The sequence below is a fragment of the Chenopodium quinoa genome, unplaced genomic scaffold (assembly GCF_001683475.1).
Source record: "Chenopodium quinoa cultivar QQ74 unplaced genomic scaffold, ASM168347v1, whole genome shotgun sequence".
NCBI classification, from domain to species: Eukaryota; Viridiplantae; Streptophyta; class Magnoliopsida; order Caryophyllales; family Amaranthaceae; genus Chenopodium; species Chenopodium quinoa.
This window is the reverse complement of record NW_018744662.1, coordinates 3,233,485-3,249,473: the sequence shown is the minus strand read 5'-3', so window position 1 is coordinate 3,249,473 and position 15,989 is coordinate 3,233,485. Positions and strand designations below refer to the sequence as shown.

Below are 15,989 nucleotides of genomic sequence, written 5' to 3'. Positions count from 1 at the left end.
CTACATTTAGAGCTTGTTCGCTTCAGCTTCAATCAATTTAGTTCAGCTCCAATTAGTTCAGTTCATTTCAGCTCCTAATTTCCTTCTCTCATAAAATATTTATTTATTAAAAAAACCGTTAGCCGGGCAATATTATTAAAGCCGATCAATTTTTGCCAATCAAATAAAGCTTTGGGGGAAATCACTGAACCATACATAATAAGTTTCACTAGTACCGAATCTAACTACTAAATGTGCTAAGGTATTACCCGATCTACGTACAAACATGACAACAATTAAAAGAAGTAAACACAGCTTTTAACTTCCTAGTATCTTCATAGAAAAGCATCAAAGTAGTCAGTAGAGTATCCATGCTCTTCCTTGTTAATGGTATTCACCACATTGGACGCATCACACTCCAACACTATTTTCATATGCCCCCAATTTTGCTGCAGCGAGTTCCACGTATAATGTTAGCTTACGTATATATCGAGTCTGGAAAAACGATTGATAGAATGAACTACAATGACTCTAGAATATGAGTGGAAAGACGTCCCACGATCACCTATTTCATTCCCATCATTTACGGCTGCGTAGTTGCTATATACTGTTGATAATTAATACTACGTAGATTTTAATTGAAATGAATAATGATAATATGATTGTTCCTTGGTTTTAAGGTTCTTGTGTGATTATAGTAGAGTATTCTATGTATAATGTTTACCTTATAAAAAAGTATAAGAAACTCTTATAAAATAGATTTCTATCAATTATATCCTTTAAAATTTGCATAACTAACTATGCAAATTTATTTATTTTTCTTCATTAATTTATTCAAAAACTGAAAAACTCTCCAAACATAGCTAACTAATATTTCACGCACGTAGCTACTTTAGTGATTATAAAATTGAATGACACGCATTAAATATGAATGTGGGGCGGTGTCGTGCTTGTAACACTTGCACCATGATATTATGTACTTCGTAGGATTTTATGCATATTAGCCTAAGTATACACTAGATCGATCTTGAAGGAATTACAGAATATATCAGTGGAAAATTGTTGAGATTGTTTGATAAATTAAATGAATGTATAGGAGCTAGGTCCTCTTGGAGTCTTGGGGCATTGTGAGAGGGGTGACTATCCTAATATCCTATGACACATTTGGGATGTTTTTGTATTGCTATTTATGTACAAAGTTTGACACGATTAATTACTACTATACAAAATACATATGATATCATGTAATATATTTTTGAATTAATTAAGAGATATATTTCAATATATCAAATTTTTATATTTTTACATATTTTACACGTAATTAAAGTTATTAATAGTCGGTGTCGTGTTTGACAAAGATACGGATCAAACTGTTGCATTTAAGAATAACAAAGAGACTACTACGTAACTCTAATCACCAAACAGGGCCGACCGGCCGATAGTATTCTATTAATCATGTTAAACTAATTGCTCCACATAGACAATTTTCTTAAGAAGATAGGTCATCCGTTTTATTTTTCTTTCCAAAGATAATTTGAGAAATGCTCATGACGGCCGAATTAGTCCAAATGATTTCTTTCCAACTGTCGGTTTCCATTTTAATTAGATGTTGGTGTTTTAAAGGGTCAAACAAGAAAGCATCATCTTACCAACAAGTGCATACTTCTCATGCCACAAATATTAATTAAATTTATAAATTTGTGGCTTCTTATTTATTTAATCATCTGTCATTTCTATTGCAATTAAAAATTAATTACATTTTATATTTTTATATATCAAAAGTCTAAATCTTTTAGTTAGGAGGTATATGTCGTCTTATCCTCAAATTAACGTGTAGTATTAGTATAATTGATTAATAGTAGTAATATTTGGTTTTACACTTATAAAGTTTTAACCTTTTTACATATTTTTAGTCACCTAACTAATGGCTTTTCTTACAAGGTTGTTGTTGTCCATTTCAAGTCCAAGGAAACATCATGGTATCACTTTTGCCTAACCTTAATTTTATATTTACTATTCCTAGATAAATGCCCTTTAGTTGAGGATACTTATAATAAAACTATAAGTTTAGGGATGAATAATGTTCATGTAATTAAGTTAATTACGGAGTATTTTCTAATCAAACTACAAATTTTCAATATTACTATCAATACAATTTTTATATGTTATTTTATATTTAATTAAAGGCTTTCAGTAATGCCACAAAATTATATGAAATTCAATATTAGTCTAAATTTCAAGAACGGAATGAGTATAATGCTTTGTATATTGAATCAAAAGTAATACGAAGTATATATTCTAAAGAGTCGACAAATTACTTTCCTAAACGATTAAAAATAGGGCTAATGTAGATTACTATCCTAAACGACTAACGTTAGGGATCTTATATTTTCACTTGGGGTTTAATTTCCTATTACTGATTTACAGTCTCATTCTAGCCTTCTTTAATTAACATATACCCTTATATCAAACTAAATTACACATTGAGTTGTAGTTTGTATTAATTAGTTACCAATTTCCATGCTATCAACATACTTCACGAAAAACAAAGGACTTGATGAGCATGGGCGATTTTCCGTAACATATGCTCTTATATCAAACTAATTATTACATTGAGCTAAACCAGCTCTTACACACATACAATAAGCTCTTGAGATCTTTTAGCTATAAAAGAAGTCGGTCGCTTGAAACATGCTCGATCTTATTGCATTAGACTATACCTTTTTATCTTTAATTGTGTTGTTTAGGAGGGAGTATTATCTTTTAATTGTGTATAGTTAAAAGTTTATAAGTTATGAAAAGCTATTACAATATCTAAAATTTACATATTAAAATAAAATTTTATCAAAGTTTGTCTCTTTTCAAATTGAACATTTACGTGGAACAAAAAACAATTAAAAAGATAAGAGCTACAAATTTAAAATCAAGTAAGCACCAACTCATATTATAGTACAACAAAAGTATGGTAAAAGGTTTGATTAAACTATGATTAATCAAGGTAGTTGTTGTATATCTATTATTTAGTGGCACTTTTCGTATATATCTGCGTTCATTTCTTCATTTAATTTGCACGATCAACTTTATTTTTCATCTTATCAATATTTTTTTTCTGGCTGTTGTCAAAAAAAAAAAAAAAAAAAAAAATCTGTTTTTTTTTTAAAAAAATTTCTTGTTATTGAACAATTTGCCTAGGCTAATCAGTCTATTGTTGCAGGTATCGGTTTAAGCAGGGAACATGTTTAATCAGTATTTAGTACTTGCACAATAAGATTAGCTATCAAGTTAAGGGATGGTTTGAAACTTTGAACCCACTCTGATGGTAAATTAAGATATAGATTGATATATGAGTATAAAGTAAACTTACAAAAAATCGATCATATTGAGAATTATATACCTCTATAATGTACGGAGTATTTAAAGCCCGGTTACTTTAGCTTAATTTCAGTTCAGTTCAGTTCAACTCCAATCATTTCAGTTCAGTTTAGTTCCTAATCTCCTTCTCTCATAAACTATTCATTTCAGCTCTATTTAGTTCAGTACAGTTCATTTCAACTTTTGTCCAGTTCAGCTCAGCTCAACTCAAATCAGTTGAGTAAATGTGAACAAGCCCTTAGGCTTGGGTATTTTTAGAAGTTTCAAGCAGGTGTCATATAGGGGTGGATTGCAAAAGTTAATACTTCCTCCGTCCTTTTTTACTTGACCCGCTTTGACTTTTACATTATTCACCACACACCTTTTCTTTGACCGTCTTTTCTGAATTATATGTAAGGAAAAACATATTCATGTTGGATCTTTTTTAATTCATTTTAATAAATACTATCATAATCTATAACTTTTATATTTTGTACTAGTAAAAGATTAAAGTTATAGATAATTAAAGTTTTGCATTGAAAGGCGTGATAAAAGAAACAAGTCAAGTAAAAAAGAACAAAGGAAAAATATAGTAACAATTAAAAATTATAAGATTGAAGAACATTCATACCCTTATTCCTTACCTTTGAAATTGTTATTGATCTCGGCATGTTAAGACTTTGGTGGGTTACTCTTTCAATTTAGGCCCTCTACAAACAAGGGTTGTGTATAATGGGATGTTTACACACCCTATGCTTGACAACTTTAATCACCCTTGATCACATAAAAGTCACTTCATAAACGATCGACTCCTTAATACGACATGACATGGTAATAATGTATGATTAAGTCTGTTCTAAGCAATTCATCATCGCGCACAAGACCTATCGAGTAACTAATCCTATATAATAATCCTATCTTACAGATTCTATATTTGTACACTACGGAAAGAGCAAGAAAATTCCGGGAATACAAAATCAGCACTTAACTGTTACACTTAGGTTAACCGTTACACCCACTTCTCATCCTCCATAATTTTTCTTTCAAAATCAATACATTAAAACTCTTGATTTACTAGATTATTTTCCCTCCTGAATGATAAGAATTTTAAGACTCAAAAACTCTGAATAAAGAGCTCTTGTTTCAAGAAAACAGACCCACAGCTTTTACTATTTCTGGTAACCTCTTTTCTCTCATTTCCTCTGCTTCTCATTTCAGCTCACCAAATCAAAACCACTATATAAACATAAGCACGCCAACAAATACATGCACACCTTCTCATATAACTCATGCTATTCTTACTTTCATACAACTACTACATACATACTTCTTCTCATTCTAACTTCATGATTAAGCAGCACTTCAACAACATGACTTCTTCCCCTTACTCGTTTTTTCCTTTCGCCTCTGACATCATGATCGGAGGAGGAGGAGGAGAAGGAGCCATTTCACGGCAAGTCTTTTCATTACATGATGTTCAAATACTAGAGATCTTCCTTGCTATCGCGGTCTTTATAGTGTTACATTCTTTAAGGCAAAGGAAGTATCATGGTATGCCAGTATGGCCATTTGTAGGTATGTTGCCTTCCTTGATTTTCGGACTTAGGCAAAACTTGTATGAGTGGCTTACTGAGATTACTAATCGTCAGAACGGGACGTTCCACTTCAAGGGACCCTGGTTCAGTAACCTCCAGTGTGTTGTGACTTCGGATCCTAGGAACTTGGAGCACCTTCTGAAGGCAAAGTTCTCTAACTTTCCTAAGGGAGGGTATTTTCGAAACACTCTGAAGGACCTTCTTGGGGATGGGATCTTTAACGCGGATAATGAGACTTGGTCCAAGCAAAGGAAGACGGCGAGCATTGAGTTTCACTCAGCAAGGTTTCGACAACTGACTGCTGAGTCCTTGTTCGAGTTAGTCCATAAGAGGCTAATACCTGTCCTAGAGGATTCACAGAAAAATTCTCTGCCTATTGACTTACAAGATGTTCTCTTAAGAATGACATTTGATAATGTCTGCATGATAGCTTTCGGGGTTGATCCTGGATGTTTAAGCCTAGGACTCCCTGAAATACCATTTGCTCGTGCATTCGAGAAAGCTACTGAAGCCACAGTTCTTCGATTTGTCACTCCAACCTGTGTATGGCAAACAATGAGGTACCTTAACCTTGGACCAGAGAAAGAGCTAAAAGAATCAATCACAGGAGTAAACAAATTTGCTGATGAAGTTATTAGGACGCGAAAGAAGGAGCTTTCCTTGCAAGATGACAACAGCAAGGAGAGATCTGATTTACTGACTGTGTTTATGAGGTTAAAGGATGAAAAGGGTCAGCCATTTTCTGACAAGTTTTTAAGAGATATTTGTGTAAACTTCATCCTTGCAGGAAGAGATACATCATCTGTGGCACTCAGCTGGTTTTTCTGGCTTATCGACCAGCACCCAGAGATCGAGCAGAAGATTCTAGCTGAGATAGGCAGAATCATACGCGAAAGGGAAGTCACTGACAATGCCGGAACTAGAGGTCCAGTCAGTTTCCGTCCAGAGGAGATTAAGAAGATGGATTATCTACACGCCACTATCTCAGAGGCCCTGAGGTTGTACCCTTCAGTGCCAGTTGATCATAAGGAGGTAAAATACTCTGTTTCCTTTTTTTTAACCAATTGTTTACACCATTTTTTTGTGTTCATGAAAAAAGTTCCAGAATAAGGCATCTTAAACTGTCAATTTAGCACTCAATCAATGAATCAAGTGCCAGAAAACCAAAGATAATTTGATGTCTTATCAGCCTTAATACCCCCTAAGCATGCACTTATGCGCGAAATTCGTTAGACAAACCTTCAGCATGAAACCCGGCCATCTACTAGTTTCTAAGTGTCAAGCCGTTCATATCTAGAGCTTGTCTTAGCAAAGCTGACCCAACCCGAAATAGACAGACCTTAATCCACAATTAGGTAAATCGGTTATGACTTGAACCGACTAGGATATTTGTATGATTACAATTGATTGATTCATTTTATCATAAATTCATAATACAATAGTAATTGTCAATAGACCAAATTCTGAATTGACTCATACATGACAATCAAATTGAAACCGAAGCAAATGAGTCATCAACTGTATATATCATCTAGAACTTCACAACCCCACCAACAACCCATGCTGTAACAATATACCATAAACTTGGCTTCAGATAATACCACTAGATCAAACGTCAAATCATCAAATTGTCAAAGGAAAAAAAAAAAAAAAAAACATCATTGATTTCTGACAGAATGATAAGAAGAATTAATAAGGAAGATAAGAGAAGGACAGCTCCTACGTTGGTTCTCTATAAACATTAACTAAAATTCTACATACTTGATGAATGTACAGGTTGTTGAAGACGACGTCTTCCCAGATGGGACAGTGCTAAAGAAAGGAACTAAGGTAATATACGCTATCTACTCGATGGGAAGAATGGAGGCTATCTGGGGTAAGGACTGCAGGGAGTACAAGCCGGAGAGGTGGCTTAGAGATGGACGATTTATGAGTGAGTCTGCATACAAGTTTACAGCTTTTAATGGAGGACCTAGACTATGTTTAGGCAAGGACTTTGCTTATTACCAAATGAAGTTTGCTGCAGCCTCAATTTTATACCGATATCATGTAAAGGTGGTGGAAAATCACCCTGTTGAACCAAAGCTCGCGCTGACTATGTACATGAAACATGGACTACAAGTAAATCTCATCAGGCGCGATGAAGCTGAGCTGCATAAGTTCCTCAGGGTTAGATACTAGAAGTGTTAAGTTTGACAGGGTTGTGTGTAATGTTTTCTGTTTTAGCTATTTTTTTGTGATTGGATTTGTAAAAGAATACAATATGATTTAGAGTAATTTGAGAAGACATACAGAAGTAACAGAACATACATTCTTAGGGTGAAAGATTGTCTTCAACAGTGTGCATTTAGGTATGTCAATAATCATAGGTTTTGATATTAAAATTTTGAATGAAGCATTCAGAATAATATGTTTATGGTTTTCCTCTTCTATACAAAATAATATAATGTGTTTCCCTTTATCACAGTGTCATTTTCAAAGAATTTAGCTAAAGTACAATTTTACATCATCACATTACCAATGTTTTCATTCTTTGAAATTCTTATACTCCGTAACTCTATCTTTAATTATACACCTACTAAATTTAGAAAGTGACATATTATTTTAGGACGTACTTAAACAGAAATATGACCAGATCGTAAGGAGTACTACCTTTACTCTCGATCTTATCATCATTTATATACCTTAATTGTTACATTTTCTTTCTATCCGTTGTGAAAGATCAAAGAGTAAAGGAAGAGTGCATATAGTTTAGAAAAGGTAACCTCTATCAATGGCCTATAGATGCTCCAAGTATCATAGCAACCAGGTTAACTGCATCGTTGTCTCGGCGTCTCACCCATGTTAATTTTAGATAGGTAAAGTCAGCTAATTTATAGGACAGCCATCCATGTACCATGGCATAAAATTTAAGAATATGAAGAAGTTCTATTTCTGGTCATTAGTCCTCCTTAACTACTTAAGGGTCTACTGAGGCTCTATTTTGTAGGACATAAGTAGTCGTTACACCAATTGTGAGGTTTCGTGATTGTCGTAATTTGCAGTCTAGGTACTACCTCTGTTCCGTATTAGTTTGCATACATGTCAATAAGTCATTAGTACAAAATACGAGTACGATAGTACATAGAAAGAGATCACACATTTTTTTATACTCCCTCCGCCCACAATCATGTGCAACAAAGGAATTTTCCATATTTTATATCTCACAAATAATACCCCTTTGTTGCACATAATTATGGGCGGAGGAAGTATCAAATGTGTACTTTAGGGGAAAGGGAAAAGATAAAAGCAAAAAGTTTATTTGAAAAGGCAAGTGTGCAATTTACGAGTTACGACAATCAATAAGGGCAAGAGTCATTGATAAGGGATGGAGTGAAAGAGGAGATAGTTGTTAAAAGTAAAAAGAAATTAAACTTCAGTGAAACTTGTTGATAAATTAGTTAAACAATTTCAACCTCCAAACGCTATCTATAAACACTTCTAAACCAAACAATTATTAGTAAAGTTTTGACTCATCGGCCAAAGAACATAACCCAATTGATAGAGTATAAAATATATTCCTGAGCCTTAACCATCAACCAGGAATATGTTTTATACTCCATCACTAAGTTTTTTATTGAGTACTAACAAAGCAACAAAATCAATAACTAATGCATCTTGATAGGCCGTAAAATTCAAGTGATTACGTTGGAGTTAAGTCGAATAGCTTCTCCTATGCTAGCTATTGGCTTCCTAACACAGCTAAATCTATGCTCACAAGTATGCTATTCATTGCAGTTGTTTAACTGCAGTGGATAGGACAGGATTAATTACTGCCACAAAGGGGAGGACCATCTCCAAACAATTGGAAAAAAAATTGAGTCATAAACATTTAAGATCTAACCAATGAGAGATGGGTGCCACCCTGACGAATGACTAGATTCAGGAAAGTCAGATTAGATATAACCCATACCCTTGAAATGATGGTGAAGTCAATTTCTCAGGCCATTTGGTCTGTAAAATATATCTCATATACATGAACATGGCTACATCTACTGCACCCACCCCCAAATAAGGAATCTGGATCATGAAAAGGTATTAGCTTAGTTACATAGTACGTACATTAATTGCCCACATGTTATTTATGAATGAGCTTGGTACCAACACATATAAATTATACTCCCGCCATCCCTGTTTACTTGCCCATAGCCATTTACGCATGATTCTATGCAGGTGAAGAAGTAAGGAGAAAAAATATGGGTGGGTAAACGTGGAGCCCAACTCGAAAGAATATTGTTTAGGGAAGAAAAAATTTAAAAAGAAAATCGGACAAATGAATTGGACACTTTATTAATTACAATGGGGCAAGTAATAAAGGATTGAAAGAGTAAGTTGTTTATGGATATACGCTTTACCCATAAAAGCGTAAGTTGGTAATGAGTAGTAAGGTTCAGATGCCCTGAATCCAAGTCAGGCCCATCATGAAACTATGAGAGAATATGAAAATTTCTAAATACACTCAAATGAGTAAATGACCCCTTCAAGGCTTCAAGTCAGGAGCATGTATATGACCCTGTTTTAGTCTCGCGGCGATTCGTTTACTAGATTCAAGATTATAAGTCATACTCATAACCATGGCCCCTTTTCCCATATTGGAAGGAATGACAATCTGGTTTAAAACTTGAATGATTCATTAATTTCCTCCGTACTTTTTTCTATGAGATGTGATTAAAACCAAGAAAATAAAAGCCTAAATCAGAAGACCAGGCTGTGTCACCTGCTCAATAAACAGAAGAATAAGCATGAAGTTGAAGGTAGTTTACTTGATGCAACTATTTCAACACAATCATACTTCATTATAACAGCATGTTTCATTAAATAGTCATGTAAATAAACACGAAAATTATGCATTATGAATTCATGATATTCTGTTACAAGTCCCAATATTGGTACCGTCTATTCAAGCCCCCCATTCCATTCTAGGTAGAACTCTTCTAGGTATTCTTCCATAAACTTGTGCCTTTTCTCTGCCCTCATCCGCCCAGCCTAAACCATATACATGTAGGAAAAATTTATATTGATAAAAATAAATCTTCAAATTGACATTAAAGAAACTACTAAGACAAACAAGTGGAATGATAATGCAGGCACAGTACAAAGATCAGACACATTTGGTAAGTAACAGCGCTAATGGCTGTATTCTCAATTTAGAATTAAAAACACGGAAAAGGAAAGGATCATTCATAAACTGAATGAATGAACAAATAGACGACAATGAATAAAATCCAAATTTATAGTAGGAAAAGATGCAGACTGAAGTTTTGAAGCCACATTTAGTAAGCTAATCTCATTCGTACCTGTGTTTTCATCAAATCCTTCAGTTTCAAAAGCTTCTCATGGAAATGATTCACAGTAGTCTGCTGATTTTTGTTCATGTACTCTTCTTTTGATATTGTAGAGCGTGGCTTAATGGCAGGATCATGAAGCACCCTGTTCCTACTTCCCCCAAAGGTGAAGCAACGAGCAATACCTGAAAGTAAAGGGGAAAAAATTAAGGTTTGTCCACATTCTTAATGCAACCCTAATCATCATAACCATATTAAGATCAAGTTGAAGGTATTGGGCAAGTGTTACATGATCATCTGATCACTGTTCCAAAAGACAAAACCTTGTTCAATTCAGAAATCAGTAATAATCTTCATTGATTTGACAGCCTTTTCTGAATGGCCCTTATTCCTGTTTTCCTTATTCTTGAGAGAACGGATAGTTGAGTTAGGGAAGGAAGGGCGGTTATTGATAGAGTATGATTTTATCTTGGAGCGAAAGATGACGTGTTCTACAAATCATCATAATGAACAGTACTATGTAAATAAGCATGTTTTCTTCAGCCATTTGCATAGGTTTTAATAACCATTTTGCGATCAAGCAAACTGAATTCAGTGTGTCAAACAGAAAATGAGTAGTAGAGTTGGAAAAATTGGCAACACTTCTGGGTGTTATATACTTCAGGCAACCAAATAAACCATCCAATCAATATGAAGCTAACTAAGTTGCATTCAAGCTTCCCCTACTAAAGGTTTACATCAGGAGCTTCTTACAGATATGAAATTGTTTAAGGTACTGATGTTAGAACAATGAATTATGAAAGTACCAATAGCCCCAATAGCATCTAGACGATCTGCATCTTGTACCACCCCGAATTCCAGAGAGCATTCCTGATCTGAAATTCCTGCAAGCTCCTCTTTGAAACCTGCAAAGATCAACAATTTACCATAATACAAATCTGAATAATGGTCCAGTTACTTAAATAATCCACCATCTGCCTTATATTATCTATGCAAGCGCTAATAAGAAATCCTTGTTTTTTCAAGAGGAAAGAAGGAATGAGAAAAGTCACTGGCGGAATCGAATTGAGTATAATTGTCTACTGGCATGGATTATGGGGTCAAAAACAATGATTGAGTGGAAAATCAAGGGGATTATAAATTAAAAGCAAATACATCAAGTTATATGGTTAAACACGACAATGAAGGAATAGAACCTGTCAATGAGGGAAAACCCAGTCTACATTCTCAAGTCTCAACAATAAACAACGAGAGCATGGATTATTTATTAAGAGTTACAATCTCTAAATCCTCAAAGTCTCAAGAGCACTTTTAAGTGAAAGAGGAGAAGATCAGCTCAGAGTGAAGTATACAGCATCCCTAAGGTACTATGGGTATGTATGCAACAACCATATTCATAAGGTGAGCTTCAGTAATAATATACTATCTAAGACAATAATGCTGGTGTAGGTATGTCAAAGTGCAAAATTTCTCTTAATAGAGCCTAAGTGCAACATTTTCTACAAGTAGATGCTGGACAGCAGGAGAACAAACCCATTCTTTTTATAATATTAACTATCTTCATCTTCTTGTTCTCCTCTATGCCTTCCTTCTCAAGAAATTGCTCAACTAGATTTTCCTCGGCAGGATCTCTGCATTCCAAAGGCCAACATATGACCAAGGGGGAAAAATCATACAGAGAAAATTGTCAGGGGCACAGAAGAGGACATTTCTACTATAAAAAAGAAAGCAGTAGAAGTCTGTGTCTTAAGAGTATAAGATACAAGTTTCTTAGCAGTGCATTGATAATTGACGAAGCTTGACTGTTAAACCCCCTCTCCAAGGAATAACCAAGGGCCATGGTATTAAGTCCACAAAACCAGGGGGTAAATTCATGTAAAAATGCGTCTAGTATTAACATATATAGAGCCATAGAGGGGAGTGTGACAAAGGAAAGTCCCATTGGAAAGCAGGGGCATGCCTAAACCTGATACTCAACCATTCTAGCGGTTTTCATTTTAAGCTCCAAAGGTATCCATAGCTCATTAGCAAATACTAATGGTTGCAAAACAGAAGAACATAGCCATACTTTTGTCAAGCTTTATTGAAACAGAAGTTAGGCTTGCGCATATAGGTTTTATTAGATAAAGCTCAATCAATGTATAGACTTTAGTACGCTAGACTTGATAGTCAAATAGACAAACTTTTGAAACAAAACTCGAAAACAATCAGGCTAAGAATTAAAGACTGAATAACTGACCTAGCGTACTTGTAGTCCCCTGCAAATCAGTCAGCCAAAGAAATAAACAATCAGTATTGGTAAAAACCATATTACCACATCAACTTTGGTAATATTCATATGTTATGTGCTCTAATTCTTTCAATTCAAACTTTTTACTTAAAAACTTTACTTCCAAGATGCAAAAAACTAGGATTACCTATATCATGTAACAGTGCAGCAAGTTCCACCTAAAAGCATAGAGGAAAAAAAAGTCGCTGAGTATGACATACTTCACAAATGCTAAGATATACTAATACTATCTGCTAGCCTTTATTCCACACATCACATAGTCCTTTATCTCTTTCAAGTACCAATTTAAGCATGCTATTGCACTGTACTATGGTAAAAGTCTCCAACAGATTACAAAGTGTTTATTTTTAATAAAGGTAACATTGTAACAATAAATACACATTTTTAGACACTTGCATACAGCAATCATTATGTGCAAGCAACTGTTATATTAGTAAAGGGAAATCCACCTTACGCGCTTTGAGGTGATACTTATTCAGTATTAATTTGTATCCTTCGATTAACACACAACTCATTGGAACCAAGCCACAAACCCAAGTCAATATTTGCACACTAATATAAGTCATAACTAGGGAGTGTTTAGTTGACTTACAAAACAACCAAATGTTCAAAGAACAAAAAAAGAAGGCTATTCTCCCATTGCTGGCATGATTGATTTTAATCAATCGTATTCCTCGATGGAAAAGGCAACAATATGACTATTCTTACCCTAAAAAGGTCTTATAATGATACTCTATAAGTTTAAACTAACAATACCACCAATGAAGAAAGTACTTTCAAAGTAAACCGCTCAAAGTTGGGATTATTCTAAACTACTCGAAAGTTAGGACCATTTTAAGTTATCGAAAGTTGAGACCTTTTTAAAGTGAACCGACAATAACAGGGAATAACATTGTCAACACATAAGCTAAATTATGAGCCTTTACGAGGTAATATTCTATATTAACCCAGAAAAATTGAACCAAATGGCACAATAAACTCAACTACTCATTAAATGTAGGTCACACAACTTCACACTATGTACAACAACATGTCAACATTGCATTTTCATAATAAATCGATAAATATGATATCAAAAGGTCACATATTTACACTTGATTAGCAACTTATTGTTAAATTAACAAGAAGATAAATTCGGAATTTCCCCTAAATAATTAAGAGAAAATAGGTCTAATCACATTCAAATTACTAATTAAAATTGACTAGTCATTAAACCCTCAAATTGTTAAATTGAAAAACTTAATAAAACAAAAATGAAATTGCAAAAAAGAAAGAGAAAAAGATGGCTTTTTTGTACAATAAACATGGAATCTGGTGAAGCTGAGAGGCCTTCTTGAGCAGCAAGAGAAAGAGACAAGTCGCGAACTCGAAAGACGTGAGCAGCATCATGGGAAGCATCGTTGGCACTCATGTGTTCCTCAACCAACTTCTCTGCTTGTCTCACTGTCTCTCTCCTCTCCTCCATTTCAATGGTGGTCGGAGTTTTTGTCGATCGAAGAGGAACTAACTATGTGATTTTTTTTGGCGCGTTGTTTGTTTCTTTGGCACCCCCCTTTTCTGAGGGAGTCCCGATTAATCTTCGAGATAAACAAAAGTCGATATCAAGTGACATTTCGATAAATAAATCAATAGTTTATTACAATCATGTTAATATTTTCGTAAATAATTAACATTTGTGCCTTTGTGGGACTCGCATTTAATAAAAGTTATTAACTTATTTACAATAATGTCACCAGATCAACACTTTTTAGTTTAAGTTAGCGTCGCTGGTAACATTAAGTAATAAGTACCACAAATCCACAACTCTATTTAAAGGGAAGTTATACTCTATTTACAGATAAGAACTAGTTAGTGACCCGGCCCGGGCTTGTTTATCTTCTTCATATTCAATTACGTACGTGACAAATAATTACATGCATTATATCCTTTTTTTTTTTAAAATGTAGTATTGTTTTCAAATTGGATGCACAAATGAATCATCAAACCAATATTCAACCACCGAGCATAAGTAGTGAATAATACAAAATTTTACACGCACTAACTTTGAGAGCTTTGAGTGAACTATAAAGAAAATCAAACAATGGAATCACATATTAAAATATAGCAATTCTTACAAAATACACAATCATCGAACCAAAATGCTACTTATTGCTTAAAACATATATAGCCCATAATTAATTCGGGGTGATTTATTAAAAGTGTAAAAATATGAGTTAAGTATGCAAAATATATACATTGCATTCCAAGGTAAGTAGAGTAAACAAATACTTACGTAGCTCAATACTGGCCTAGTAAAATGTTTCTCCAAGAGGTTTAGACTGTTTAGTATATCATTTCCTTAGATAGTTAATTTATAGGGATAAATATATTGAATACATATCGGTTACATATTTTACAAAGTAAATGGATCAAAGCAATTTAAAAACATTTTAATTATTCATCTTCTCAATTGTGACCAAACTAAATACTAATAATGGCTAGTCTATTGGTTTACAAGTAACACCTTCTCCTTCTTTAAATTTAGAATCAATATTTGATTGATCATTATTATATGGTGTAAATCAAGCACATTTTTTAGATACAATAATACAATTGCAAAAGTGACGTGGCAAAAAATTTAAAGTGATGTGGCGAAATGGCAAAAAAGAATTGACAAATGGCAAAATGACACTCCTTGTCTTGGAGTTTTAATAATAATATAGATATAGATATAGATTACACATGACTATCTATTCTTATATATAGTAGAAAAATAAATGAGTAGGCATAATGGAATTACTAGGTTTTCGATGTGCTCTAGTCACATTATTCTCGTTCTTCTCTACTCAATACTCAGTAGAATACTTGCCATCATAATCAAGAGTACACACCTTACTATGCATACATATATGCACAAATATCAAGTCCACTCACATTCTATAGTTAGAAGTAGAGGTGGTTATTGGGTTGGGTAGGGTAGCCCAATAATAATAGGGTTAGGACCAAGCTTAAAGGGCTTTTAATGGACATGACCTTTAATGGACAGAGCCCTTATTGGACAGGGTTAATATAGGGCCAAAATGTTTTTCAATTTAATTAATAAAGAAAATAGATAATGTAAAAATAATTACATTGTAACACCCCAATAATTCTCCCTTTTCCAAACCACTTACTTTAAATAAAAATAGAGGAGAACCATCGGCATGTTACCGCCACGTGTTAAAACGTTAAGGCTTTATCAAAGTATTGCAGCGAAAATCCAACTTAAATATTAAAATAATATAATTTAGAAACCCAATAAGTCAAAGCTTACAAATTGGAACCGTAAAGGCCCTTATTTAAAACCAAACCAATAATCAAAGTCCCAAAACATAATTAAAGTAGTAAAACATAAATAAGTTCAACACAAAGAACGAATACTCTCAATCACACCAATCCCTTGACAATGCGTATGTCAAATCCTCGAACTTC

General features: G+C 33.9%; 2 protein-coding genes across 2 annotated transcripts; one reads left to right on the top strand and one right to left on the bottom strand.

The window, feature by feature from the left end:
* Window positions 1-4,411: 4,411 nt before the first annotated feature.
* Window positions 4,412-7,386, top strand: LOC110702083 (cytochrome P450 86B1-like). Its single transcript, XM_021879733.1, has 2 exons — window positions 4,412-5,957; window positions 6,702-7,386. Exons 1-2 carry the CDS (start codon window positions 4,620-4,622, stop codon window positions 7,104-7,106), a joined length of 1,743 nt encoding a protein of 580 aa, XP_021735425.1. The 5' UTR covers window positions 4,412-4,619; the 3' UTR covers window positions 7,107-7,386.
* A 2,353-nt stretch (window positions 7,387-9,739) lies between these two features.
* Window positions 9,740-14,104, bottom strand: LOC110702082 (uncharacterized protein YpgQ-like). The gene is made up of 7 exons (XM_021879731.1): window positions 13,837-14,104; window positions 12,667-12,697; window positions 12,489-12,507; window positions 11,783-11,880; window positions 11,056-11,154; window positions 10,262-10,434; window positions 9,740-9,950 (listed from the first exon to the last, which is right to left on the bottom strand). Exons 1-7 carry the CDS (start codon window positions 14,002-14,004, stop codon window positions 9,861-9,863), a joined length of 678 nt encoding a protein of 225 aa, XP_021735423.1. The 5' UTR covers window positions 14,005-14,104; the 3' UTR covers window positions 9,740-9,860.
* Between the last annotated feature and the right edge of the window lie 1,885 nt (window positions 14,105-15,989).

Bases quoted from the DNA above. Each gene is read 5' to 3' on its own strand.
- LOC110702082 (XM_021879731.1), bottom strand. From the start codon at position 14,004: ATGGAGGAGAGGAGAGAGACAGTGAGACAAGCAGAGAAGTTGGTTGAG. The intron at 12,698-13,836 runs GTACAAAAAAGC...CTATGCTTTTAG, and splicing joins CACCAGATTCCATGTTTATT to GTGGAACTTGCTGCACTGTT. The intron at 9,951-10,261 runs GTACGAATGAGA...TATATGGTTTAG, and splicing joins AGGATTTGATGAAAACACAG to GCTGGGCGGATGAGGGCAGA.
- LOC110702083 (XM_021879733.1), top strand. From the start codon at position 4,620: ATGCTATTCTTACTTTCATACAACTACTACATACATACTTCTTCTCAT. The intron at 5,958-6,701 runs GTAAAATACTCT...ATGAATGTACAG, and splicing joins TGCCAGTTGATCATAAGGAG to GTTGTTGAAGACGACGTCTT.